Source organism: Pipistrellus kuhlii, unplaced genomic scaffold, assembly GCF_014108245.1.
Source record: "Pipistrellus kuhlii isolate mPipKuh1 unplaced genomic scaffold, mPipKuh1.p scaffold_m20_p_9, whole genome shotgun sequence".
NCBI classification, from domain to species: domain Eukaryota; kingdom Metazoa; phylum Chordata; class Mammalia; order Chiroptera; family Vespertilionidae; genus Pipistrellus; species Pipistrellus kuhlii.
In genome coordinates, this window is record NW_023425595.1 from 21,182,426 (window position 1) to 21,210,079 (window position 27,654).

At 39.0% G+C, this 27,654-nt stretch overlaps 1 protein-coding gene and 1 long non-coding RNA gene across 2 annotated transcripts; both read left to right on the forward strand.

Moving 5' to 3' along the window:
• Nucleotides 1–300: 300 nt before the first annotated feature.
• Nucleotides 301–27,466, forward strand: TSG101 (tumor susceptibility 101). The gene is made up of 10 exons (XM_036426737.2): nt 301–464; nt 3,637–3,721; nt 6,260–6,325; nt 7,924–8,087; nt 11,330–11,456; nt 16,600–16,666; nt 19,419–19,510; nt 24,311–24,513; nt 25,707–25,946; nt 27,131–27,466. The coding sequence occupies exons 1-10, from the start codon at nt 423–425 to the stop codon at nt 27,218–27,220; spliced, it is 1,176 nt and encodes a 391-aa protein (XP_036282630.1). The 5' UTR covers nt 301–422; the 3' UTR covers nt 27,221–27,466.
• Nucleotides 2,207–2,934, forward strand: LOC123651853. The gene is made up of 2 exons (XR_006740819.1): nt 2,207–2,326; nt 2,555–2,934. It is a non-coding gene; the product is annotated as an uncharacterized LOC123651853 (long non-coding RNA).
• Nucleotides 27,467–27,654: the final 188 nt, after the last annotated feature.

The window sequence follows — 27,654 nt, forward strand, 5'->3', positions numbered from 1 at the left end:
TTCCTTCCTCTCTAAAAAAAACAACAATGAAATATATTTAAAAAAAAAAAAAAACTGTTGGCGAGACCTTCACAGTACTTCCCTTCCCTGCACCTGCTCCCCTAGTCGAGGCAACTATGAAACACCTGCAGATCCTGCCCCAGCCCAAAGTCTCCACCCTGGGGTCCAGCATCCCTCCACTCCGGGCGCGACCAGCCGCACCTGAGCAGCGGGTGGGCGGGAACCTCCGCAGCTCCAGCGATTACACCGGAAGTGACGTTGCGGAAGCGGAAAGTCTGTCCTGGCGGCCGACTTCCTGTTGTGAGGGGCGGGGCGGGGCGGCGGGCGGCTGGCTCCTCGGTGTTCAGTGCTGCTGGGCGTCCTGGACGGCCCCGGCGCGGCTGACCCTCTGCCTGCGGGGACGGAGCGGCGCGGAGGCCGCCATGGCCGTGTCGGAGAGCCAGCTCAAGAAGATGGTGTCCAAGGTGAGGCCGCGGCGCGTTCGCCCCCGGCGCGCGCCCACCGCTGCCTTCCGTGCCCGGACCGGCACGGCCCGAGCAGGCAGTCCAGCGAGCCTGCCGGGCCGACCGGCCGGGAGCCCAGGGTGGTCCCCGAGCGCCTCTGCGGCCCGGACCCAGAGGTCCCGCTCGCCTAGAGCCCGGACCCGACACCGGGCAGGGAAGGTGGGGGGCGGCGGCTGTCCACAAAGGCGCGGAGTGGAGGCCGCCTGCCACCTGCCGCCCGGACCCCTCTCTTTGGGTTGAGTTTGGAGCAGCCTGTGGGGCAGAGTAGTTTTCGTTTTTATAACACAAAGAGAAGATTGTATTGAATTCTCCATCTGGGGTAGTCCTCCACTCCAATGAAGGGGTCCGTCATCCCTGGCCCTTCCCTCGAAGCCCCCAGAGATTGTCTTTCTCCGTTTTGTATTCCTCGCTCAGCTCAGTACCCGACCGGCGGGAGATCAGTAGTTATTGGTGAACAGGCTCGATTTAGGTAAAAACGTCCAGAAAAGCCAAAATACCAGTATCCCCCTACCTCGGGTAAAATAGAATTGCATTACTATTTCAGGGACTTTGATTGGCTAAGAGCAACTATCTTGTCATTTACTTTTTAAATATTGTTTTTTTCAAAAAAATATTTTTTTTTCAATTGACTTTGTATTATTTTGTATTAGTTTCAGGTGCACAGCATAGTGGTTAGATAAGCAAATACTTTGCAAAGTGTTCCCTCTGATATTTCACCTGGCGCCATACATAGTTATTACAATATTATTGGGTATATTCTTTATGCTGCATTTTACATCCCGTGACTCTTTTGTAACTACCAGTTTGTACTTTTTAATCCCTTCACCTCTTTCATCCAGCCTCCCAGCTCCCTCCACTGCTAGTAGCCATCAGTCTGTTCTCTGTATCTGTGTGTCTTTTTCTATTTTGTTTGTTTTGTTCTTTAGATTCCACATAAACGTGAAATCATATAGTATTTGTATTTCTCTGTCTGACTTATTTCACTTAGCATTAGTATCCTCTAGGTCCATTCATGCTGTCACAAATGGTGAGATTTCATTCTTTTTTATGACTGAATAATATTCCATTGCATTTATGCATTATGTCTTGTTTATCCACTTCTCTATTGATGGACACTTGAGTTGCTTTCATATCTTTTCTTAAAATATATTTTTACTGATTTCAGAGAAGAAGGGAAAGGGAGAGAGATCGAAACATCAATGATGAGAGAGAGTCATTGATTGGCTTCCTCCTGCACGCCCACTGCAGAGGGTTGAGCCTGCAACCCAGGCATGTGCCCTTGACCAGTATCTAACCTGGGATCCTGTAGTCCACAGGCCAAAGCTCTATCCACTGAGCCAAATCGGCTAGGGCCATATCATGATTATTGTAATTAACACTGCAATGAACATGGGGGTGCATATATTCTTTTGAATTAGTGTTTTGGGTTTCTTTGGATTATACTCAGAAGTGGAATTGTTGGGTCGTAAAGCAATTCCATTTTTTAATTTTTTTTTTAGGAATCTCATGTTTCCCCACATTAGGTGCACCGATCTGCATTCCCACCAGCAGTGTATCAGAGCTCCTCTTTATCCACATCCTCCCCACCACTTGTTTGATGATTTGATTATAGTCATTCTGACAGGTGTGAGGTGATATCTCATTGTGGTTTTAATTTGCATTTCTCCCATGATTAGTGACGTTGAGCATCTCTTCATGTCTATTGGCCATAAAAGTAACTATCTTTAATTGTATGCTTATAACATGAATTTATTTGCTTTGAACTTAATTTATAATCCTCACAGTTCGCAAATAGTGTAAATTTTCTTTAAAAAAAAAAAAAAGTGGCCGAAACCGGTTTGGCTCAATGGTAGAGCGTCGGTCTGCGGACTGAAAGGTCCCAGGTTCGATTCCGGTCAAGGGCATGTACTGTGGTTTCGGGCACATCCCCGGTAGGGGGTGTGCAAGAGGCAGCTGGTCGATGTTTCTCTCTCATCGACATTTCTAGCTCTCTATCCCTCTCTCCTCTCTGTAAAAAATCAATAAAATATATATATATATAAAAAAAAAAGTGGGCATTTTGTTTATTAAAGCTATGCATTATTTTGGTAGTTACTTCAAATATGGCACCTGATATCAGAGTGAACTGGGCATTTGTTTCCCTCCCCCCCCCCCCCCATATTTACCATACCTAATTGTAATAAGATGCATGTGAAGTGATTGAGAGTTGATTCTTCTGTAGTTCACTGGGTTAACTTTGGATGTTTGTCAGAGCAAGGATGATAGAAATCAGCCCTACATGGTTTGCTCAGTGGTTAGAGTGGACTGAAGGGTCCCAGGTTCGATTCCAGTCAAAGGCATGCACCTAAGTTGCTGGTTCAGTCACTGGCGGCCTGATGTGTCTTTCACATTGATTTCTCTCTTGATTCTCCCCCTTCCTTCCACAATCTCTTAAAAAAGAAAAAAAGGAAAAAAAAAAACACGGAAAAAATATCCTTGGATGAGGATTAACAACAGCAAATAAAAAAATTCAACTGACTTGAAAAAATCACAAGTCAGTTGATTTTTTTTTATTTGCTGTTGTTAATCCTCATCAGTAAGTAGCATCAATATGTGAAATTTCATACTTTGGTGGACGGCTAGCTTCAGGTGTTATTCTTTCAGTCGGGTGTGGTTCTTGTAGGAATTGCTAGCCAAGACCCTAGACACAGGTGATGGTTCTTGATTCTTTATCTTATTGTGGAATCCTGCACCCATCATAGTACTTTGGTCCACCTATCTTAACTTAATGTGTCTTTATTTTGAGATACAGCTGACATAACATTATATTACCTTTTTATATATTATTACAGATCATTTTTTTCCTTTGAACATTATCTTAGCTCCCAACTTAAATATTACTGTTAGTTAACACCCTCCTCTGCCATTATTTTAGCAATTTATGGAGGTATATTTATACCATTAGTCCATCTTGCTTTATACAAATAACTTTCTACTTTAAGTTTTTCAGGCTTTAACTAATGTTAATGATTAGTCAGAACCATTATACTTTTAAAAGAGTGCTACTAAAAAGTAAGATTTTAAGAAAATTAACCTAGCAGTAAAATATGTACATTGGTTTTAAACTAAATTCTTGTGTGATTTTGCTTTTCAGTACAAATACAGAGACCTAACTGTACGTGAAACTATCAACGTGATTACATTATACAAAGATCTCAAACCTGTATTGGATTCATATGGTGAGTTTACATAACAAAATATCAATCACTGTACGTTGAGTTTACTCCTCTTGTTAATTATTTTAGGTTTTCCATTTTCCTTTTAAGATTGTCTTTTCTATTATAAGACTATACCTCCACCTAAGGTAAATATTGGAGGTATAGAAAATTTCAAGACCTAACAATAATGTCTTATATTTGTTTAGTTATTTTAAGTGTTAAAAAGGTACTCAAAGATATAGCTATGCAAATTTACACCTAGAGGGGATATTAAAGATGGTTTAGTTCATCTTTTCCCAAAGTATTATCCATAGTTGTGAAGAATGTTGCTGGGAGTTTGGGTTCTATGGTTAAGTTTGAATAGTTACGGATTAAACAAAATTAAGTGGGCTTCTTTGCAGCAGTGTTGCAATGTTTCTCAGAGCCTTTAATGGGCTACCTCACCAAGAAGAGGGAGGATATAGCGTAGTGTATCCTAAAGTTAATTAACTATGACACATTCCTCCCTGCCCCCTGCATCTCTGTATCTTCTTAGGAAGACATTTAACAAAACTATATACTGGACTATCACTTATTTATAGATGAGGAAAACATTTTTAAAATATGATGCTTAATTCTGTAGAGTGCATAGGTGACAGTTTTGTTATTGAGACAAATGAAGTGGGTTTTGAGTAAGAAATAACAATACCTAAAGTTCTTTTTTTTTTTTTTTAACACTCTTTTTGGCCCCACACCTTACGTGCCAGGGCCAAGAGCTCCTGTCCATTAGTAGGTCCTTGGCACTGAGGACAAGGAGCTAAATTCTTTTTTTTTCTTTTCATTTTTTATTAAGGTATATGTGTACATATCTTACCATTGCCCCCCCACCCCACTCCCATACATGACCTCACCCCCCAGAGTTTTGTGTCCGTTGGTTAGGCTTATATGCATGCACACAAGTCTTTCAATTGATCTCTTATCTCCCCACCTCTCCCTAACCTAACCTTCCCGCTGTAATTTGACATTCTGTTTGATACTTTACTGTCTCTGTATCTATCTTTTTGTTCAACAGTTTATAATTTTCTTTATTATCCATAAATGAGTGAGATCATGTGGTATTTTTCTTTCATTGACTGGCTTATTTCACTTAGCATGATGTTCCAAGGAGCTGAATTCTATAGCTGAGACTCTCACTCTAAACTCCACTCACTCCTAGGGCTTTGAAAACATTAGGAGCCTAGTGAGGAGAGGTGGGAGGCAATAGAGGGACAACCAGTCCTGAGTTTCCTGAACAACAAAAACGTGAACTTCAAATTCTCTTCCAAACTTAGGGCACGGTTCTACTTCATGTCCACATACTCTACAGTGGTATCTAGAGCCACAAAAACCTCGTATTACCAAAATTGGTTTATTTAAAACTGGCTTCGGTGGGGCGGAGGGGGATTGGAGCTAGAATTTTACTGTGATAGTTTTTACTTCATGCTAAAAAAGTAAGTGTGTTGGTCAAAACCAGCAAAGACTCCAACATCATTAAACAAATCTTATATTAACCTTATATGGCCAGACCATATCAAAACCATTATTATCAATATGCTTTTAGAGTAAAATAAGTCATAATTTAAATAAGGTGTGTTTTTTTGTTGTTTTTTTAAACACAACACAAAATCAGAATAAATTACAGCATAGTTTATAGTTGTCAGCAGTAAGTAAAAGAACTAAGGTCAACAGTATTTTGTTGTACTTTACATTGCAGCCTTTTCCCAATGTGGTACAGTGTTAATTCCAAATCATTATTACAAACTAGAGGCCTTGGTTCACGGATTTGTGCACTAGTGAGTGTGGCCTGTGGGAACCAGCAGCCACTCATCCTGGTCAGCAGAACAGTGCTACCACTGTGGGAGCACACTAACTATCAGGGGCAGCTCCTGCATTGAGCGTCTGGCCCCTTGTGTTCAGTGCACATCATAGCAACTGGTCGACCGGTCTTTCTGGTTCTGTCATTTGGTCATTTGGGCTTTTATATATGTAGGTAATAGCAGCCAATATAATACAAATTATGTGTGCTTTAATCAATTATACTTAGAAAAACTTGTGTGATTTGGTATGATACATATTCGTATTAAAAAATGTTTATATTTCATTGTGAAAACTTTTTTAAAACTGGTTTGATGCTATGTTTGGGCTAAACATATGGGGAATCTAAAATTTTATATTAGACTAATAGTATGGTATTAGTTAATAGTATTTTTTTATATAATTTTATAATCATGTTTGTTGGGGAAGCAGAGCTCATGCTTACTGGGATTGTAGTACTCACATTCATTTTTACAAGTACTTTAAAGCACCTTTTCTTTTTTTTCTCTTTTTTTCAAAGCACCTTTTCTTTACTCATTTAAAAACTGATCCCACGGAGTGAATCAGCAAAGGATACTCTGTTATTCGGCAAAATGGGTGAAACATTTAGCAAGTTAACCCATTTCAAGGGTAATAATGGGTTTTAACCAGCACTTCTGAAAGAATAACTTACTGGGAACATCTACAAAAATGCTCATGTTTAAATCATTATTCTTTCCTTTTCAGTTTTTAATGATGGCAGTTCCAGGGAACTAATGAACCTCACTGGAACAGTTCCTGTGCTTTATAGAGGTAAGTATCTTATGTAATTTATGTTTCCAGTATAGAGGTATTTTGACTCACATAATATGTTGTCAAAGAGTTATAAGTAAATTAAACCTATTTCCTCATGATTTTCATGACGATGTAGAGATTTAACTTCTGTTGAAATTGAACTTCATTTGTCAGCAGCACCTATTTCAGCTTATTTTCCCTTTCCTACCCACATATCATGTATCAATTAGTGACTTCTTGTGCTAAAGTTTCATAGAATCAGAGAATCTTAAAACTAGAATCTCTCATGCCTCCTAGTTCAGCATTCCACCACATTTAGACTTTTCTGACAATGGTAGCTGTAGAGTGTAGTGGCTAAAATAGAGGCTTTAAAGTCAGAGCAGCCACGCTGACATGGCTTAGTAGCTGAATGTTAACCCATGGACCAGGAGGTTATTCAGTTTCTGGATGGGGCATATACCCGGGTCCCTAGTGTGGGGCATGCAGGAGGCAGCCAGTCAGTGATTCTCTGTTGTCATTGATGTTTCTATCTTTGTCTCTCTCAAATCAATAAAAATACATTTCTTTTAAAAGGGGAAAAAAATTAGGGCAAAGTAAGGTTTCCGTTCTCTCTCTAATCAGGTTTGTGATAATGGGCATCTATAACATTTGTATAGTAGTATTTAACTCAAAAATTCATTGTATGTCAGGACTTAAAAATGAGTCTGGTATGTAATAAAACACATAAAAAAGTTGGTATTATTTAAGGTGGTAATGTTGGTGATAATCTGATGATGGGTAATTACATATCTATTAGCCAGTCAACACCCTCTGCTGGGATACTTTACAGTGATCAGGGAACATTCAGTTTCATAAATGACAGTTCTGTTTTTGGAGAGCTCTCTTTGTGAATTGTTCCTTGTGACTCATTAAGACCTGTGTCTAATTTAGCCATTAATTTTGAGTAGTACCTACTATGCATGAGGCATAGGAGATAAGGGCTATGGATGCAAAGATAAGTAAAAGTGTACCTTCTCTGGAAGAAGTTATACAAATAGGGAAAACAGAGGGAATAAATAGGTATTTATAATATTCCATAACTGCTATAGAATGATAAAATATAAAGGTACTATGACACCCTAACCGCTTTGGCTCAGTGGATAGAGCATCGGCCTGCGGACTCAAGGATCCTGTGTTCGATTCCAGTAGAGGGCTTATACCTTGGTTGCAGGCACATACCCAGTGGGGAGTGTGCAGGAGGCAGCTGATTGATGTTTCCCCCTCATTGATGTTTGTAACTCTCCATCGCTCTCCCTTCCTCTCTATAAAAAAAAAAAATCAATAAAATATATTTTAAAAAAATAAAGGTGCTATGAGATTACAGAGGAGAATAAGACCATATTGGAAGATAATGACATTTGAACTTTGTGTAGTTATCAATTAGCTACTGAATCCTGCTGTTATATTTTGCAAACAGAAAATTTAAGAAACTGATCTTAAGCAGAACTTTAAAATATTAAAATATTTGTGATTTTTTAAAAGTGTTGCTTGCTTGTAGCTCTCTCTTGCTCGCCTACTAAGCCATTATTGAAAAATAATTTAAAAGATGGAGTAACTGAAGTTTTTCTCTCTTTCAGGTAATACATATAATATTCCAATATGCCTGTGGTTGCTGGACACATACCCATATAATCCCCCTATCTGTTTTGTTAAGCCTACTAGTTCAATGACTATTAAAACAGGAAAGCATGTTGATGCAAATGGGAAAATATATCTTCCTTATCTACATGAATGGAAACATGTAAGTATTAACAGTGTTCTGTGAATTTGTTGTATTTTATATATTTTGCTTACTGGCATCTAATTTTTGTTAACACTCAAAGAGGATTCCAAAAAGGAGATAAGTTCATATAAGATCACAAATTGCTGAGCTAAGTAATCCGAAAAGTCTCTCCAGAACAAATATAGTCATGTGCCCTATGACAACAACAGATCGCATATACGATGGTGGTCACATAAGATAATGGAAATTCCTATTGTCCAGTGATGTCGTAGCCATCCTAACATTATAGCACAACTCATAACTCATGTTTGTGGTCATGCTGGTATAAGCAAAACTACTACACAGCTAGTCGTATAAAAGTATAGCATACACAATTACAGTAGTAGGCTATTCCATCTAGGTTTGTGAAAGTGCACTCTGTGATGTTCACACAATGATGAGATCACTAACGCATTTCTCAGAATGTATCCCATGACTGTATATCTTACATTTGTATAGAGTTTGGTAATTTACAGCATACACATAGTCACTTTCATTTGCTTGAATTGAACCTTTAAGAATAGGTAGAATTTATACAGTAGGAAGTGCATTTTAAAAAATAGTATACTGATGGCATATATTTATGAAACTGTTCAAATCTCATTACTCAGTGTTCCTTTCAAGAAGTAATAGGAAACTTTTGTTTCTGCCTCTGACGGTAAAGCTCTGGCAGACCAGTGTTCTTATCGAAATAACTAGAAAAAAACAAAGTACAAACAACATCTCTAAGGCTTTGGAGAACTGTTGAGGCAATCAGACTTGAAGGGCCAACATCCACTAGTGAAGAGAACTGCAAGAGATAAGCCAACATTCTGCCCATTTTCCCTGGGTGTATTTGTATTTACTGATTTATGCCAAAGAGTAAGAGGCTGAGAATCTGGACAGATGGCCTTCGCTAAGAGGCAAAGAAACGTGAAGAGTTTCTAGCTGTTTCAAGAGGCTGAAAAGACAACAGTTGTTGTTCTGAATGCCAATACAGCCAGTAGTTTAGGAACCAAAATTTGGGAGAAGGGGAAGTTAGAAAGAAACCAGCCCCACCAGCATGGCTCAGTGGTGGAATGTCGACTTAGGAACCAAGTGGTCATAGTTGAATTTCGGTCAGAACACATGCCCATTAGGGGGCAAGCTGGAGGCAGCCAATCAATGATTCGCTCTCATTATTCTCTCTTTTTCTTCCTCTCTGAGATCAATAAAAATATATTAAGAATAAATAAACATATTTAAAAATAAATAACAAGATAATCTGCATTTTCCCCTTAAGGGATATGCTGGATTCCTAAGCTTCAAAGACAAGATGCTAGAAAGCCCTGGCTGGTTTTTCTCAGTGGTTATAGCATCAGCCCAAGAACCAACGGGTCTCAGATTCAGTTTCTGAATAGTGGGACTTGGTGGTTTTTTTACAGGAAGCTTTCTAAAATGTTACTTGTTATTGTTCCTAAGTTGGGACAGATTGAACATATGAGGTGAGTTTGGTGCTTAGAAAGTTGAAAACTGCTAATGAATCTTCTATCCGGAAAAAAGAAATTATGAGTATCATTAGCTGATCCAGATGACTGAATTAATCCTTCAGCACCTGATGAACTCATGCATAAAGTAAATCAGATGAGATATACACAGACTATATTAAGGAATGAAAATGGAACCATCAAATAAGCCAGTTTGAATAAGTTTGCCTAGCATAATTTGTCTTAAATTGGTGGTTGATTGATATTTGAGAGAAAAATTTAGCAACCTATAGGGGAAAAACAGGTACTCTCTTTGTAACTATGATATTAGAAGGGAAGATCCTTTAACAATTTGATATTTTGTACAACAATCTAGTGATTTCTGAGATAGTCTGCCTATGATTTCAGAGTTTATAATACTATCTTTAATAAAATTAATATAAGAATATGTATTTCCGCTGAAACCGGTTTGGCTCAGTGGATAGAGCGTCGACCTGCGGACTGAAAGGTCCCGGGTTCGATTCCGGTCAAGGGCATGTACCTTGGTTGCGGGCACATCCCCAGTATAGGTGTGCAAGAGACAGCTGATTGATGATTCTCTCTCTAACTCTATCTCTCTTTTCCTCTCTTCCTCTCTGCGAAAAATCAATAAAATATATTAATAAAAAAAAAAAAAAGAATATGTATTTCCAAGGTAACATTGTCTTTTAAAGGCCTTAATATTTGTGACTACTGCTTTGTTCATCCCTGAATTTGTAACAAAACACTTAATTTGTTCATTTGAGTTATGTTTTGGTTAGCTCTATGGAGTCAAAGGAAGAATAATACTACCTGAATTTTGCAGTATATTTTTTGGTTACTGCTTTTTTTTATATATACAGTAACCCCCCGTTATCCATCGGGGTTACCTTGCAGTACCTCCAGTAGATGCCTAGACTTTGGATAGTACCAAACTATATATATCATGTGGCTTTTTTCCTATACATACATGTTTATGAGGAAGTTTAATTTATAAATTAGGCACAGTAAGAGATTAACAATAACTACTAATAAAATATAACAGTATACTATAATATACTTTATGTGAATGAGATTACTTGTTTCAGAGAATCCTTTGCTAAAGTGTTCAGGTAGGCTCAGTGCTTTCTGATGCAACATGTTGCTCACAGTTGGAGCCCATTTTCTGTTCATGTCTTCTATCCACAAATTTTATTTTTAAAGATTTTTTAAAATTGATTTTTAAAGAGAGGGAAGGGGAGGGGGAGAAAGAAACATCTATCAGCTGCCACCTGCATGCCCCTCACCAGGGATCGAGCCTGCAACTCTGGCATGTGCCCTGACCAGGAATCAAACCAGCAAGCAACTAAGCCATGAGGGAGGGCTCCCACAAATTTAATGCCTTTTCGATCTTTACTAAGCCACTTTATCACACACTGTGGCCATAACTTTTGCAGTTTGAAGTGTTGCAGCAAAACTAGCGTGAATTCTTTTTCTGTAGTTTCCATTTATTTTTAGGACCATAGGTAACAAACTGCTGACAGTGAAAGCTTAGGTAAGTAGGAAATGCTATACATGAAGCAGGAGACTTGCTACACATAAATAAGTAATACGTAAAAAAACAAGAACAAAAATCACATAGCTCTATTATTAAATGAAAATTTTGTGTTTGGGAGTCCTGTAAGAAAATTATCAAGCTGAGTTGAAAACTGATAAGAAATGGTCAGACTTCCTTTTTGCCGAAAATTAAATCTAGCTGACTTAATTTTTTGTTTTTAGCCTCAGTCAGACCTTTTGGGGCTTATTCAGGTCATGATTGTGGTGTTTGGAGATGAACCTCCAGTCTTCTCTCGACCTACAGTTTCAGCATCTTACCCACCATACCAGGCAACAGGGCCACCAAATAGTAAGTAGAATTGAGATTTGGTTTTTAAGCTCAAACAAAAGAAGACAGAAAACCTTGTTAACAAAATGTTTTTAATGACTTCACTTTGCTTTCTAGCTTGTCAAGTTAGAGGATTTTTTGGAGATATTCTGAGGCCCCACATCTGCATGTACAGATTCCCGCCAAAGAGTGGCATTTGGGCTCTCATTTGTGGGTAGAAATCTAACTCTGGTGTGCTGGATTCCAAAATGGGGGAGAAAGAATGCTGGAATAGAGCTAGAATTTTTTTTTAAATTATGCATGCCATAGAATAGCCATATTTGGTCATTTTGGAACCAGACATAACTTGAAAGGTAGTCTGACCTCTCCTTTTCTTTGCAATTCCAGGGTCAGTGTTGTAGATAAGAATCAAAAACAAAGTCATAAATCGTTCTCATTCAGCTATTCTGGGTATACACAATTGGCCATCTAGCTCTCAGCTTTCTTCTCTTTAGTACAGCCAATTCATGATTTTACTTTGAGGGAAGGGCATGGGGGGCATGGAGTCAGTACCAATTTTCCCCTAATTTGGTGTATATTATCTCAACTACTTCTGGTTTTTTTCCCCTAATAATTCTTAAAATCACCCTGGATAATTGAGAATTGGTTGTACTTGTTTGATTTTAATAAACCTGCATTGATTTCATTGTTTTGAGTTGTGATTATTTTTTACAAATTTTGCTTAAGATTATAATTAACCAGACTTATCTTATAAATCAGACTACATGCACTTTAATTTTTCTGCTGAAAATTACTCTCTTTAATCCATTCTGTCTTAAGGAGCATCTTGACTCAGAAACTGAATGGGAATTTAGTAGAAAGAATTTTCTGAATCCATTTTCTTTTCCTTTCCTGCCTTCCCAAAGTTTGGTTTTAGAATTTAGTACCTCTTTTTTAAAAAAAATATATATTTTTTATTGATTTTTTACAGAGAGGAAGGGAGAGGGATAGAGAGCTAGAAACATCGACCAGCTGCCTCTTGCACACCCCTACTGGGGATGTGCTGGCAACCAATGTACATGCTCTTGACCAGAATCGAACCTGGGACCTTTCAGTCCGCAGACTGACGCTCTATCCACTGAGCCAAACCGGTTTCGGCTTTAGTAACTCTTTTAATAAAGATTCTAGGTATTATATTATTCATCTTAAATTCTGTTGTCTCCAGTACCCAAGATTATGTACTCTTGCTCATGTTTTTCAAAAATCAAATATTTCTTCATCATTCATATTTATTTGGTCAAATGACATAGCAAAGACCACTTAAAGTAAAGCTAGCCTTTTCAGAAATATAGAGTCTCCTGAGCAACATTTTCCCCCTAAATTTCTCCCAGTTTTATTTTGACATTGGAAGCACAACATTCTAGAAAAAGATCACACTGAAGAGAGTGCTACTGGAATTCAATTTTGTGAAGTGATCTGGAACTAGTTCAGATAAATTACTAGTTTAACTAAAAGACCAATTTATTGCCCATCCTTTCCACTTCTAATACTTTTATACACTTTTATATCCTATCTAATAAAAGAGTAATATGCAAATTGACCATCACTCCAACACACAAGATGGCTGCACCCATGTAGACACAAGATGGCCAGCAGGGAAGGGCAATTGGGAGGGACAAGGCCTACAAGGGATGGCAGTTGTGTGCGATCAGGCCTGCAGGGGGAGGGCAGTTGGGGGAACAGGCCTGCAGGAGAGGGAAGTTGTGGGTGCCTAGGCCTGCAGGGAAGGGCAGTTACGGGGGGACCCAGGCCTGCAGGGAGAGCAGTTTGGGGAGACCAGGCCTGCAAGGTAGGGCAGTTGGGGGCGATCAAGCCTGCAGGGGAGGGCAGTTAGGGGTGACCAGGCTGGCAGGGGAAGGCAGTTAGGGGCAATCGGGCTGGCAGGGGAGCAGATAAGCATCAATCAGGCTGGCAGGGGAGTGGTTAGGGGGTGATCAGGCTGGCAGGCAGAAGCAGTTAGGAGCAATCAGGCAGGCAGGCGAGCAGTTGGGAGCCAGCAGTCCATGATTGTGAGAGGGATCTCATCTTGGAGAGGGTGCAGGCTGGGCTGAAGAACACACCTCAGATATCACTTAAGGTAAAGCTGGCCTTTTACAAATTTTGTGCACTGGGCCTCTAATTACATATAACTGTAAAAAAATTAGTGTGAATCACATCAAGGAATAACTCAGAAATGGGTATATATTAAATAAATATTATCTTTTAGTTGAGAAATCATATACTTCTATTATCACTATTATCATTTGTCAAAACACTTTTAAAAAATATATTTTTATTGATTTCAGAGAGGAAGGAAGAGGGAGAGAGACATAGAAACATCAATGATGAGAGAATCATTGATTGGCTGCCTCCTGCAGGACCCCTACTAGGGATCGAGCCCACAACCTGAGCATGTGCCCCTGACTGGAATCGAACCTGGTATCCCTCAGTCCGCAGGCCTATACTCTATTCACCAAGCCAAACCAGATAGGGCAGTCAAAACACTTTACAAAAAAAATTTTTTTTATTGGTTTTAGAGAGGAAGGGAGAGGGAGATAGAACCATCAGTGATGAAAGAATCATCGATGGATTGTCCGTCTCTTGCATGAAAACACTTTAGATCTGTTTTAGGATAACTTTCATGCTAGCTCTGAGTCACATTTAAAAAGTGTTATGTTTTTCCTAACTCATTTGGCTCAGTGGATAGAGCGTCGGCCTGCGGACTCTAGGATCTCAGGTTCAATTCTGGTCAAGCGCATGTACCTTGGTTGCTGGCACATATCCAGTAGGGAGTGTGCAGGAGGCAACTGACCAGTGTTTCTCTCATTGATGTTTCTAACTCTCTATCCCTCTCCCTTCCTCCCTATAAAAAAAAAAAATCAATAAAATACATTAAAAAATAAAAAGTGTTATGTTCAAATCTCATTTTTGACAGCTAACAGTAATAGTCAACATTTATTGAATGGGTCTGGCCAGCATGGCTCATTGGTTGAGTGTCAATCTAAGAACCCCCTTTTGATTCCTGGTCATGGCCACGTGCCCAAATTGCAGGCTTGATCCCCAGTGGGGAGCAAGCAGGAGGTAGTTGAGCAATGATTCTCATTGATGTTTCTCTCTCTCTCCCCCTCTCTGAAATCAATAAAAATATTTTAGAAAAACATTTATTGAATGGTAACAATTAGAAACAGCTAAGCAATTCATATTCATTTTTATTTAATCCTTATAATAACCTTCTACATTATGTGTATTTATATCTCATTTTATTCTGGCTCTAAAATGACTTTACTTCATTATATACTTCCTTGCCAGTCTTCACTCCAAATAGCATTTTTCCCCAAAATCAAAATTTGTAGGCTTTGGTGGAATTGTTAATTTTTCAGAACCTCAGAAAAGGAAAGTTGCTTATAACTATGAGATGGGTGGTTTACATGTGTGAGAGGGAAACTATCCTGGGCATATTAATTGACTGTATGTTGCTGATTATAAAGATCAACTGTGCTTTGCCCCTAGGAAAAAAGATATTTTATGTCATCTAGTAATTGTGACATTTTGGGAGATTTTTATCGTTTTGGAAATAGCATTGAACATCATTAGCTTCGTTATACTTAAGAAAAATTTTACTTATGACATCAATAGATTCATCCTAACTAGAAGACTATGAACATTGGTACTGAGAGATGTATGCTCGGCAACTCTGATAAAGACTTCTTTAAAAAAAAAAAAAAAAATATATATATATATATATATATATATATATATATATATATATATATATATATATATATTGCTTTTTTACAGAGAGGAAGGGAGAGGGATAGAGAGTTAAAAACATGGATGAGAGAGAAACATCGATAAGCTGCCTACTGGGGATGTGTCTGCAACCAATGTTCATATCCTTGACTGCAATCGAACCTGGGACCTTTCAGTCCGCAGGACGACACTCTAGCCACTGAGCCAAACCGGTTAGGGCTTTGATAAAGACTTCTATGATCCTTGGCCAAGAGTTCAGCATACTTCTCCCACCTTACTTGCATTCTGTGCTCTAAAAGTTTGTTTCTTCAGGGCTCCACCTCACTTGCCTTCAAGCCTTCATATACCATTCCTCTACTAGATCACTTCTGTTTACCCCCACCTCCTGGGTTTAAATTACCTGCCTCCTGTATGACTTTCTCTGTCATCTTATCACTCTGTACTATTATTCCTTGCTTGCTTATCTCCCTGACTAGACTATAAGCAACTTGAGGCCAGGAATTCCTTTTTATTTTCCCATCAAATTCCCATTGCCTGTCACGTAGAAGGCACTAAAATATTGATTGGATTAAGGGTAATTCATTGTTATGTTCAGTGAGAAAAATTTCACTTAGGGCACATTGATTCTAAGACAGCTCATTTCCACTTAAAGTCAAAATTCTGTTTTCTTCCTCTATGTTGATTAGCCTTTTGGCACGACCGACTAGTTCAAATGCTATTTGGAGTGAAGACTGGCAAGGAAGTATATAATGAAGTAAAGTATTGTATGTAAAGTTATATATGTAAAACATTCTAAAGCTTGCTAGATTTGTGCTTTTTTTTCTCTAGTATTCTCAAACTTTTGTTTTAAACTATTCTAACTGAATGTAAGTTTTGTACAGGACTTGTCATAGTAATTTGAAGTCCTCAATCAAGCCAACAAAACCAGCTGTGCTAATCGGTCAACATAGTCTTAAAAGAAATACAATAAGATTTCTTAGATAAAATAAAGAGGTCACTAAGAAGCTGACATTGGACCAGATGCAGGCAGAGTTACCTTCTTCTAAATTCTAAATTAAATCAGTTCCTATCTCAAGTTGGAGACTCCTTGAGAGCTGGTAAAGCTGACCAGGTTGACCTATGTGCCAGTTAGTCCTTGTTGGGATTGTCACCTATATATAACTCATGTTTAATGCTTTGAGAATTATGTGATATACAGAGCATTATTCTTGAAGTAAAGAACTAATGTGGGTGAAGTGTTTTGTTTTGTGCTGAGATTTGGATTATTTAACTATGAAATTTTTGATTTTTCAACTGTGTGAGATTTTGTACAGTTTGACAGTGATGTATATCTCTTGTGATAACCTATGTACCAGGACTATAAATATTATTTTAAAATGTTAAAACTTATTTTCAGCTTCCTACATGCCAGGCATGCCCAGTGGAATCTCTTCATACCCATCCGGATACCCTTCCAATCCCAGGTAATAAAAAAAAATTTTATTTTTTGAATAACTGTATTAGAAATTCTGTTGATCTAGAGTCAAAATAATAGGTGCTGGGCATTAAAGTAAATTTAATTAACAATTTAATGGCACGTAAAATTTGGTGTATTGCCGGGACCGGTTTGGCTCAGTGGATAGAGCGTCGGCCTGCAGACTGAAGGGTCCCGGGTTTGATTCCGGTCAAGGGCATGTACCTTGGTTGCGGGCACATCCCCAGTAGGGGGTGTGCAAGAGGCAGCTGGTTGGTGTTTCTCTCTCATCGATGTTTCTAACTCTCTGTCCCTCTCAATTCCTCTCTGTGTAAAATCAACAAAATATATTTAAAAAAAAAATTTGGTGTATTGGTGGAATTTTATGGTATGTACATAGTTAGTTCTACAGGAGTTTTTTCCATTTTGGAGAAATGTGGCTCTGTCCCATTTACAGAGAGGAAAGGGAGGGGACAATGTCAATGATCTTTGATTGGGTTTTGGACCTTGAAAATCTTGCTACTTCCCTTAGGGAACAGTGTAAGTGACTCAGAGGATAAAGAAATATGAATTTTAATGAATTCAACCAGGAGAATAATATTTTAATACCCTTTTTAAAAACTTAACCTTTCTGGCCTGTCCAGTGTGGTTCAGTGGTTGAGCATCCACCTATGAACCAGGGAGGTCACAGTTCGATTCCAAGTCAGGGCACATGCCCAGGTTTTGGCTCGATTCCCAGTGTGGGGTGTGCAGGAGCCAGCCAATCAGTGATACTCATCATTGGTATTTCTACCTCTCTCTCCCTCTCCTTCCTCTCTGAAATCAATAAAAAATATATTTTTAAATGACCAGCTTATCTTTCTGTAAATTACAAGGATCAGATTAATGTTCACATGATAGAGTCAATCGTGCCTCATGGTATTTATTCATTCAGTTCATAAACTAATATGTGCTACCAATCTTTATTACCCATTTGATGATATATAGCACTGGTAAATTAATAATTCCAGCCAGTCTATGAATAATGCACAGTAGAAAATCAGTAAGAAATAATTCCTAACCCATGTTTTAGAAGTTGATGGAGCAGCAAAGAGTAACAACATTTGATAACTGAGAGGAAACTTATTATGAAGTCCAGTCCACCCATTTTATGCAAGCCAAAATAAATAAATAAATACCAGGAAAGAATAGGGAAGCACTTTACTGTGGCTGGAAAATACAGAGTTATGAATAGGAGAATTGAAGAGAATTAGGTAAGTACAACTTTCATAGGTATTATACATCTCCCAAAACATTACCTGGTCTCTAGCTAGTATTGATTTTCTGTTCTCCTTCTCCTGAACTTTGATTTGGCATGTGTTATTTCCTTTATCCTATCAAGATTTTTTCACAGGGATCCTGCCCTGTTTTAATTAGTAGTAGTATCCTGAGGAAGAGATGGATTCACATCTTAGCTTTTACCTTAAGCACTGACACAGTGCCTTAAATATAACAGTAAATTTTGAAGAGGTATATAAAGAAAAAGGAACACAAAAGTGTTGGGAGAAAAATTTTTAAATGTCAAAAAGTGCTCTTTAAAAACCTGAAAGAGAGCTGCTACCTAGGGCAAATTGTTTAATAACATGTAAAGATAGAAAATAATCCAGTAATCCTCTTTATTCGTGACAGCCAACCATGGTCCAAAAAATATTAAATGGAAAATTCAGAAATTAACAGTTCATAAGTTTTCAGCTGCATGCCATTCTGAGTGCCATGATTAAATCTTGCACTGTCTCACTTCACCTTGCCTAGGACATAAATCATCCTTTTGTCCAGTGTACCATGCTGTATATGCTACCTGCCCATTAGTCACATAGTAACCCTCTTAGTTATCAAGTCAGCTGTCTCACAGTATCATAGTGCTTATGTTCAAGTAGCTCTTCTTTTATTCAGTAATGACTCCAAAATGTAAGAGGAGTGATACTATTGTCATGGGTATTGTAAGTGGTATTTATGAAACAAAGTTAGATAGGAGGAGAATGCCTCTAAGGAAAGTTCCTTCCAATTCTATGTGAATGTATGAATAACACAGTTTCTATAGAAACGAAAAAAATTTAAAACTATTTAGTATTTTCAGATCAAATATTCACAAAGATTATCTATGAACCACAGGTGAAACTAAATAGTGTAGCCCTGGCTGGTTTGGCTCATTGGATAGTGTTGGCCTGTGGGCTGATGGGTCCCAGGTTTGATTCCGGTCAAGGGCACAAGCCCAGGTTTCAGGCTCAATCCCCAGTGGGATGCATACTGGAGGCAGCCAATCAATGATTCTCTCTTATCCTTGATATGTCTGTCTCTCCCTCTCCCTTCCTTTCTGAAATCAATAAAAATACTTAAAAAGAACAACTAAATAGTGTCATTTCCCTATTTGCTAGGAAATCAAAATGGAAAAATTCTCTCACAAAATATTTGTTACTTCCCATTCTGATGCATTTGAACTGCCCTTAGAAATACTCTTTGTTGCTTTCTGTTGCTGTGAAGGTGACCTTCAAATAACCAGGGCCAATCAAGAGCATTTTAACCATTCACTTTGAGAATAAAGCTAGTGTCATTTATGGAATTTTTATAGAATGTTGCTTGAATAGACACCTGTAGCTTCAAAACTGTGAAGTCATTAACTACTAAAAGAATGACATGTCAAGCTTAACTTCCTGAATGGGGTTCTAAAGACATTGTAGTGTTGGATCATCTTAATATTTAATGCTTTCCATTCTTCTCTTTAGTGGTTACCCAGGCTGTCCTTACCCACCTGGTGGCCCATATCCTGCCACCACAAGTTCCCAGTACCCTTCTCAGCCTCCCGTGACCACTGTTGGTAAGTAGCCTTCAAAACTGTATTTCTTCACATAAGGAGAGTGAGTCTCCTGTTGTGAAAAGTACATTTCACTTTTTTTATTGAATAAATTTGACGTGTAAGTTAAGGAGTACAGCATGTTACTTTGATACATTTATATGTTGCAGTATTGCCATAGCAATATCACTTTATGAAATTACAATACTGTTGTCTATATTCATTATACTGCACATTAGGTCTTTATGACTTATTTACTCCTCACTACAAGTTTGTATTTTTAAACACCATTAGTCATTATCCTCCCCTGCTTTTTATTTTTACACTGAAATGTTAGAATCCACTTAACAATGAAGTAACAGAGATGGCATTCTTTCTTTTCTTTTTTTAAAATATATTTTATTGATTTTTTACAGAGAGGGAGAGAGTTAGAAATATCGGAGAGAGAGAGAGAAACATCAATTAGCTGCCTTATGCACACTCCCTACTGGGGATGTGTCTGCAACCAAGGTACATGCCCTTGACCGGAATTGAACCTGGGACTCATGAGTCCGCAGCCTGACACTATCCACTGAGACAAACCAGTTAGGGCAGAGATGGCTTTCTTAAAGCAACCTGTTCTGAGAGAGAATACTGAGGATGGATGCATATCTTGGAACTTAAAACAGCTCTATCTGACTCCATTCAATGTAGTGTTTTGTTTTGTTTTTTAATCTTTATGTTGAGAGTATTACATATTTCCCCTTTTTTCTCCCATTGACCCCTTCTAGCCTACCTCCTCCCCCTGCCCTGGCCTTCACCATTTTGTTGTCTGTGTCCATGGGTTATGCATATATGCATACAATTTCTTTGATCACTTCCCACCCACTCGCCGTTCCACATCTTCCCTCTAAGATTCTTCAGTGTGTTTCATGCTTCCATATCTTTGGATGAACTCTGTTCATCAGTTGTTGTTTTTTTGTTGTTGTTGTTTTGTTTTTAATTTAATTTAATTTTATTTTAAATAAATCTTTATTGTTCAGATTATTACAAATGTGTTCCTTTTCCCCCCCTCAATTGCTCCCCTCCACCAGGTTCCCACCCCACCCTCTGTCCTTTCCCCATCCCCCATTGTCCTCATCCATAAGTGCACAGTTTTTGTTCAGTCTCTTCCCGCACCCCCACTCCCCTTTTCCCTGAGAATCATCAGTCCACTCCCCTTCCGTACCTCTGATTCTATTATATTCACCAGTTAATATTGTTCATCAGATTTTTTAATTCCCTTGGTTTTTAGATTCACTTGTTGATAGTTACGTATTTGTTGTTCATAATTTTTATCTTTATCTTCTTCCTCTTCCTAAATAACCCCCTTCAGCAATTCATATAATTCTGGTTTGGCAGTGATGAACTCTTTTAGCTTTTTTTTATTTGTGAAGCTCTTTATCTGGCCTTCAATTCTGAGTGTTAGCTTTGCTGGGTAGAGTATTTTTGGCTGTAGGTTCTTGCTATTCATCACCTTGAATATTTCTTGCCATTCCCGTCTGGCCTGCATGGTTTCTGTTGAGAAATCAGCTGACAATCGTATGGGTGCTGCTTTATAGGTAACTACCTGCTTTTCTCTTGCTGCTTTTAATATTCTTTGTCTTTTGCTCTTGGAATTTTAATTATGATGTGTCTTGGTGTGGTCCTCCTTGGATTCCTTTTGTTTGGGGTTCTGCAGGCTTCCTGGACTTGTAAGTCTATTTCTTTCCCCAGGTGGGGGAAGTTTTCTGTCACAATTTCTTCCAGTATTCTTTCGGTATCTTGCTCTCTCTCTTCTTCTGGAATCCCCATAATTCTGATGTTGGTTCGCTTGAAATTGTCCCAGAGGTTTCTTACACTATCTTCAACTTTCTGGATTCTCTTATCTTCTCGCTTCTGCAGAGGAGTGTCCTCTGGCTCATTGTGTTCTAAATCTTTGTCTTGATTCTTGCGATCTTCCTGTCTGTTTTTAGGACTCTGTGTAATATTTTTTATTTCAGACAATGTTTTCTTTATTTCTAGTTGATCCCTTTTCATATCCTCATAGGTCTCGTTTATTTTATAGGCCTTTTTTAGGATATTGTTGAATAACCTTATAACTGTAGTTTTGAACTCAATGTCCAATCTTTTCTTTTCCTCCATCTCCTTCCTTTGTGTCCTTCCTCTTGTCTGCATTTTAGTTGTTTTTCCCTGATTTGATGGAATGACTTTGTGTGCTAGGTGTTCTGGTAGAGCCCAGTAGCACAGCCTTCCCAGTTACCTGTGGTGGACAGACTTGGTGTAGTCCTTGTTTGTTAAGCCTTGCTTATTGTTGGTATCACTGGGAAGTGTTGATCTCCAAGCCAATTGGCTGTGAGGATCAGCAATGTCTCAGCTAGGAGAGCTTCTGTACTTCGCTTGGATAGGGCGGGGTCTCGGGGTGGCACAGACAGTCTTTGGTTCCCTGTCAGTCTCGCCTTAGAAAAGTCCTATTCGCGGAGAGTTTCGGAAGATTGGTTGCAGGCGCGCTCACCTCTTTGGTAAAGGCACAGACAAACTTTGGCTTCCGGCCAGACCCTCCTTAAAGAAAGCCAGCCACTGGGAGAGCTTCTGTGTTCAGCCACAGATGGGGCGGAGTCTCGGGTTGGTGCAGACAAACTTTGTTTTCCCTTAGGCTCCTCCCCAAGTCCCGCAGTAATGGCCTCTGGCTTCACACACCTCTGAGAGGTCTCTGCCCACTGCCTGACAGTCTGGCCTCTCCCTGTCTGGGTCCATCTATCAGAGCAATAGGCTGATTCGGTTTTCTTCTCAAACAAGAAAGCCAGCCGCGTGTTAGCTGTCCGCCCTCTCCACTTGCTGGGAGTAAGCCAGTAGCGAACTCAGCCGGGCCCACCCTCTCCGTGCACCAGGAGTAAGCCAGTGCTTTTTCGAGCACACAGTTCTCCGTACCTTCACAGTTCCTGAGGTTCAGCATGCCTTCTCTCTCCTTCCCAGATGGCAGAGCCTCCTCTCAGCTAGCCGTCCGGCGCTTCAGGGCAATGCCTCCCCTGTTTTCTAGTTCTAAATTCAAATTTGTTGTGGTAGGCTGCATTCGGGTGTCTACCCTATGCCACCATCTTCGTTTCTCCTCTGTTGTTGTTGTTTTTTAACAACATTTGATATTGGACTCTTCCTGTGCATAAGCAATGTCCTTTGGACAGATGGACGAAGGACACTCCTCAGGAAAACCTGGCCATGAGAGACACTATCTGTACTAATTTTCACTTGTAAGAGAAAGAAAATCCATTTTAGAAAAACAAAAACAGCTCTCTGGGTGGAAACAAGAGAAAGGGGTGGGGAGCAAAACTTTAGTCTCTTTCAAAACCCAATACCCCTGAGAACACCAAAGTCTCCCCATGTCATTTACAAAGGCCCAGAAGAGGTAAACCTGGGTATGGAACAGCTTCTGGAAGAAGATAACTTTATTAATTAAAAACTAAAAAACAATGAGACCATTTATGGAACAGTGGTGGTGTGATCAAATGGGACACTGAAGAGCATGTGTGGAGCTGGTTGTGGTGTGGGCAGCAGGTTCCTTTTACATACTGTAACTTGGGACCAAGAAGGGGCTTATAACAGATGGAAATGTGTGGTGAGAGTTTAGGTACATTCATTCAAACTAAAAGGGCTTTTTCTCAGATGAGTGAATTCATTGTTAAGATGATAAAAATTTTCAGCTCAAAGTGGAGATATACTTTGTTAGTCTGTAATCATTCTTATGCATTGGCGGCAATAAAAGGTAAATATACTTAGAGTAATTCCCCACATAATATTCCATCATCGAACATAACTAAAAATCAAATGCCATTTATACATTTGCTGATTTAAGCATGAAAAACACTGATAATTATAGAGAATTCTTACTTATGTTAAATGCATGATATTTTTTGTTTTGTTTTGTTTCTTGGTTGTTTTAAAAGTATCTTTAGTTTTGAAAGTATTACAAATGCCGCGCCCCCCCCCCCCCCCCCCCCCGTTTTTTCCCCATTTGACCACATCCACCCTGCACCCACACCTTCACAACACAGGACTTTTTGAGGAAAATATTTGCAGCATTTATTTGATCTGAAATGTGCAAGGGAATTATTGAAGGCACTGGTTAGGAAAAGTCATTTAGAAGAGAATAAATAAGTTTATCAGCTGTTGAGTTTTTCTGGATGTCATTGTCTTGCTCACTGGTTCTGGTAAAGAGTAAAGGAGTAGCCCTTGCTGGTGTGACTCGGTTGGTTGGAATACTGTCCATGCACCAAGAAGTGGCAGGTTCGATTCCCAATCAGGGTACATATTCAGGTTGCCAGTTCCATCCCTAGTAGAGTGTATATGGAAGGCGATTTATGTTTTTCTCTCTCTTCTTTCCCCCTTCTCTCTTCTTTGTCTCCCTCCCTTCCTCTTCTGCTCTCAAAAAAAAATAAATAAATAAAAATAAAGCCTTGCAGAAGTTAAGCCTTATTAACCCATATATTAGGGACTCTTCTGATCTCAGTCCTGTTACAGGCTTCTCGAGTGGGTTCCTATCTCCTTCAGTTTAGCTGTGAGGCCTGAGAATGGTCTTGGCCTAAATAAAATGTTTCTCATTGGTATAACTTTGTTGTTGAGAAATATATGAATTAATAATCTCTTGAAGGAAAAGTATTTCTGAATCAACTGAGATTTCAAAGTTATTTATGGAATTGTAACATTTAAAAGTTTTTCTTTCCTCCTACTTTGAAAGTGTCAGCTCGTATTTTGTCCTGTTTTTGAAGGTTCCTGTGAAAGAAATAGAAGGACTTGGGAAATAAGTGGGGGTTTTGCCCTTTTTTCCTGCAGGTCCCAGTAGGGATGGTACCATCAGTGAGGACACCATCCGAGCCTCTCTCATCTCAGCGGTCAGTGACAAACTGAGATGGCGGATGAAGGAGGAAATGGATCGCGCTCAGGCAGAGCTCAATGCCCTGAAACGAACAGAGGAAGACCTGAAAAAAGGTCACCAGAAACTGGAAGAGATGGTTACCCGTTTAGATCAAGAAGTAGTAAGTAACTCATTGAATAGTTGTGATTTTTAGGATGAATGGTAGGCAGTGTTACCTGTTACAGTGGACATTGTATAGTCGGTTCAGAAAATTATATGTCTTTAAACATTTGAATATAGCTTCTGTATAGCTTTGTTTAAATGGAGCCTGTGTCTCATACCTGATTGGAAGGTGGATGGTATTTAGATAATTTTTGCTTGCACCTTCACCCTGGGGGATGGTGTTCTGATACACAGGAGGGCTGTTTTGAGTGCTTGATTTGGCCAGTTACCAGGAAATAATTTGAGAGCTCTTAGCCATAGTAAAGATCTGCAGACCCTGGTACAGATCTGTGTCAGTTCCTTGTATTGTTTCCAAATGTTGTTTGAGCTGTATTTAAAGTATCTTCATTGAGCCCTTCTGACTTAATTCAAAGATCTATGGGTGACTTAACAGGTATCTACATATAAATGTAGAATTTGCAACCTTTAGTTCTTAAGCTTTCTTATGTTTTATCAGTATGCTGTGCCCTGGATAGTCAGTTTAAGTCAGACCTGTGATTTTAACAATGAAATAGAGGCAATAACATGAGTACCAGCTTTACTCTCTATTTTCATCCCCCACAAAGGACAGTTTTGATGAAAGGGTAAAGTTAATGTTTGAGGGCTTTGGAGAAGTGATTTGTTATGTGTATATTAGTCTTACACAATGGTTCTAGTGTAAAGTGAGCTTCCCAGCAGGCAACTATTTTCAAAAGTTCAGGAAAGTGACACCAGTACAATTCAGAGCTTGCAGCTACCACCTGTGATATCTTGTGACTTGTGTTCAAGAGTTTAGGGTTCTATCCGTTGAATCTCAATACTGAGGAAGAGTTATTCCTTTGTGGCAGATGCCCACTTGTTTTGAAAAAAAGATATCTTTTGTAGTTATCATGTAAAGAACCTCTGGTTGTAAAGTGTCTTGTCTGATTGTTTATTTTACAATATCATTTTTCAGTGGTAAGTGATAAGGTTATCACTGCCACTAAAGGGTTCAGCTCAAGGTATTTCCAATATTATTCTGCTTTCACTCATCATACCTTCTCCTCTACCTTTCACCAGTGTGCTGAATGCAACATTAATCTCATCCATGAGTTGTTGGGTGAGATATCTGACAAGCAGATAATTACCCACAATTAGTATAAAATTGCATTGCTTGGACTGTTCTGTTTTCAGGCTGAGGTTGATAAAAACATAGAACTTTTGAAAAAGAAGGACGAAGAACTCAGCTCTGCTCTGGAAAAAATGGAAAATCAATCTGAAAACAACGATATTGATGAAGTTATCATTCCGACAGCCCCACTATATAAACAGATCCTAAATCTGTATGCAGAAGAAAATGCTATTGAAGACACTATCTTTTACCTGGGAGAAGCCTTGAGGCGGGGAGTAATAGACCTGGATGTCTTCTTAAAGGTATGTCTTCCTCACTCTGCTTTCCAGAATTTTGGAACTTTTAGAGACACTGATCTTACCATAAACCCAAGAGGGTTTCTCTGGAGGCTGTGGGTTAAAATTCCTCATTTTTCCCAAATGAGAGCAAGTTGACATATATGGCAGTGTCTTCTCATTTACAAAGGCTGAAGGTCTGTCTGAGTAAGGGGGAAAAAGTGGGTTAGTGACACACACACCACATCACTCCTGGGAATATTGTTCTTACTACTGAGATTTCCATTGGTTCTTTCTGGTGATACCATATAAATTGAGATCCCCGACAACCCTCCACCCCCATTATTTTTCTGATAATTTTCTTAAGTTTATATAATTTTAGTCCAGTTTTTCCAGCCCTGCAAAGTTTGGGCTGCCCTGCTGGTACTAAAGCCCTCTGAATGAAGGTTGTTTCAGGCTTAATGCTATCATACAGACATGAAGAAAAGATCCTGAGCCAAATCTGTCTACTGGACTTTGTTGGGTCATAAGCAGCATGGTTTTGGGAAAAGCAGTAGCCATCCTTTGGATATTCAACCTGGCTGCTGTTGATGATTCAGTGTACATGTGAGGCTAGTCAGGTCACTCGATGATCCTGCCTATCTCAGTGAGGACCCAAAGCACATGATGGCTGGGCATAAACAGGAGACCAAGGGGACTCCCTTCCATACACGTCACCTGCTTAGGTGGCATAGCTGAAGGGCAGATGCACTTGGAGAGAAGACAAAAGAGGTATGCTATTTGCTAAGCCTGGGACAAAAGCTGGCCTTGTGGTGCTCATTCCTGCCCTTCCTAGTCACGTGAGGACAGTCATAACTATCAAAGTTTTTGTAACTTCATTAGGATCACAGTACAAATTTCCCTGGCATCTTGATAGTCTCAAGATGTAGCTCAAATTCCTGAGCTAGATTCTGCAATGTGGTGCTTTTCTTGTAAAATATATCTTGTAAAATATATCTTTATAAGGTCTCAGAAGATTACTTTCCTTAACACAACCTACCAGCATGAAGCTAGTGGAGGTTAAAAAACCACATGTAATGAAGTATTGGTTTCAAAGGAAGGTTGATATGAATTTAGGATTCTTAGGTCGCATCTGTGTTACAGATTGTCTGATACTTCATACCTGGGCCAAAGCCATTCTAAACTGTTGAAACTTTTTTCCCCCCAACCAGCATGTACGTCTTTTGTCCCGAAAACAGTTCCAGCTGAGGGCACTAATGCAAAAAGCAAGAAAGACTGCCGGTCTCAGTGACCTCTACTGACTTCTCTGACACCAGCTGGAGACGAGCTCTAATTAAAGCATTCTTTTATTCTTTCTTTCTCTGATCAGTAGGTGAACAGAATAAGTTATTGCAGTTTATCACTCAAGTGTAAAATATTTTGAATCAATAATATATTTTCTGTTTTCTTTTGGTAAAGACTGGCTTTTATTAATGCACTTTCTATCCTCTGTAAACTTTTGTGCTGAATGTTCGGACTGACTATACTAAATAAAACTTGTTGCATAACTGTTTTCTTCTTTATTGAACATCTTTAGGAAAAATCCATGAAACCTTATAAGTCCTGAGTGATATCCTCCTGCCAGTCAATCCCTACTAGATTTGTTTTCTTTCTAGGCCTGATTAACTCATAACTTTTCATCAAGAAGAAAGAGGCCAACCTCTACACCTAAGAATTCATATTAACTGAGGAAGAA

What these genes read in the sequence shown, in the direction of transcription:
- TSG101 (XM_036426737.2), top strand. Translation starts at nt 423, where the DNA reads ATGGCCGTGTCGGAGAGCCAGCTCAAGAAGATGGTGTCCAAG. An exon ending in ACCTGTATTGGATTCATATG is followed by an intron (nt 3,722 to 6,259) that starts GTGAGTTTACAT and finishes TTTCCTTTTCAG; the next exon opens with TTTTTAATGATGGCAGTTCC. An exon ending in AGTTCCTGTGCTTTATAGAG is followed by an intron (nt 6,326 to 7,923) that starts GTAAGTATCTTA and finishes TCTCTCTTTCAG; the next exon opens with GTAATACATATAATATTCCA.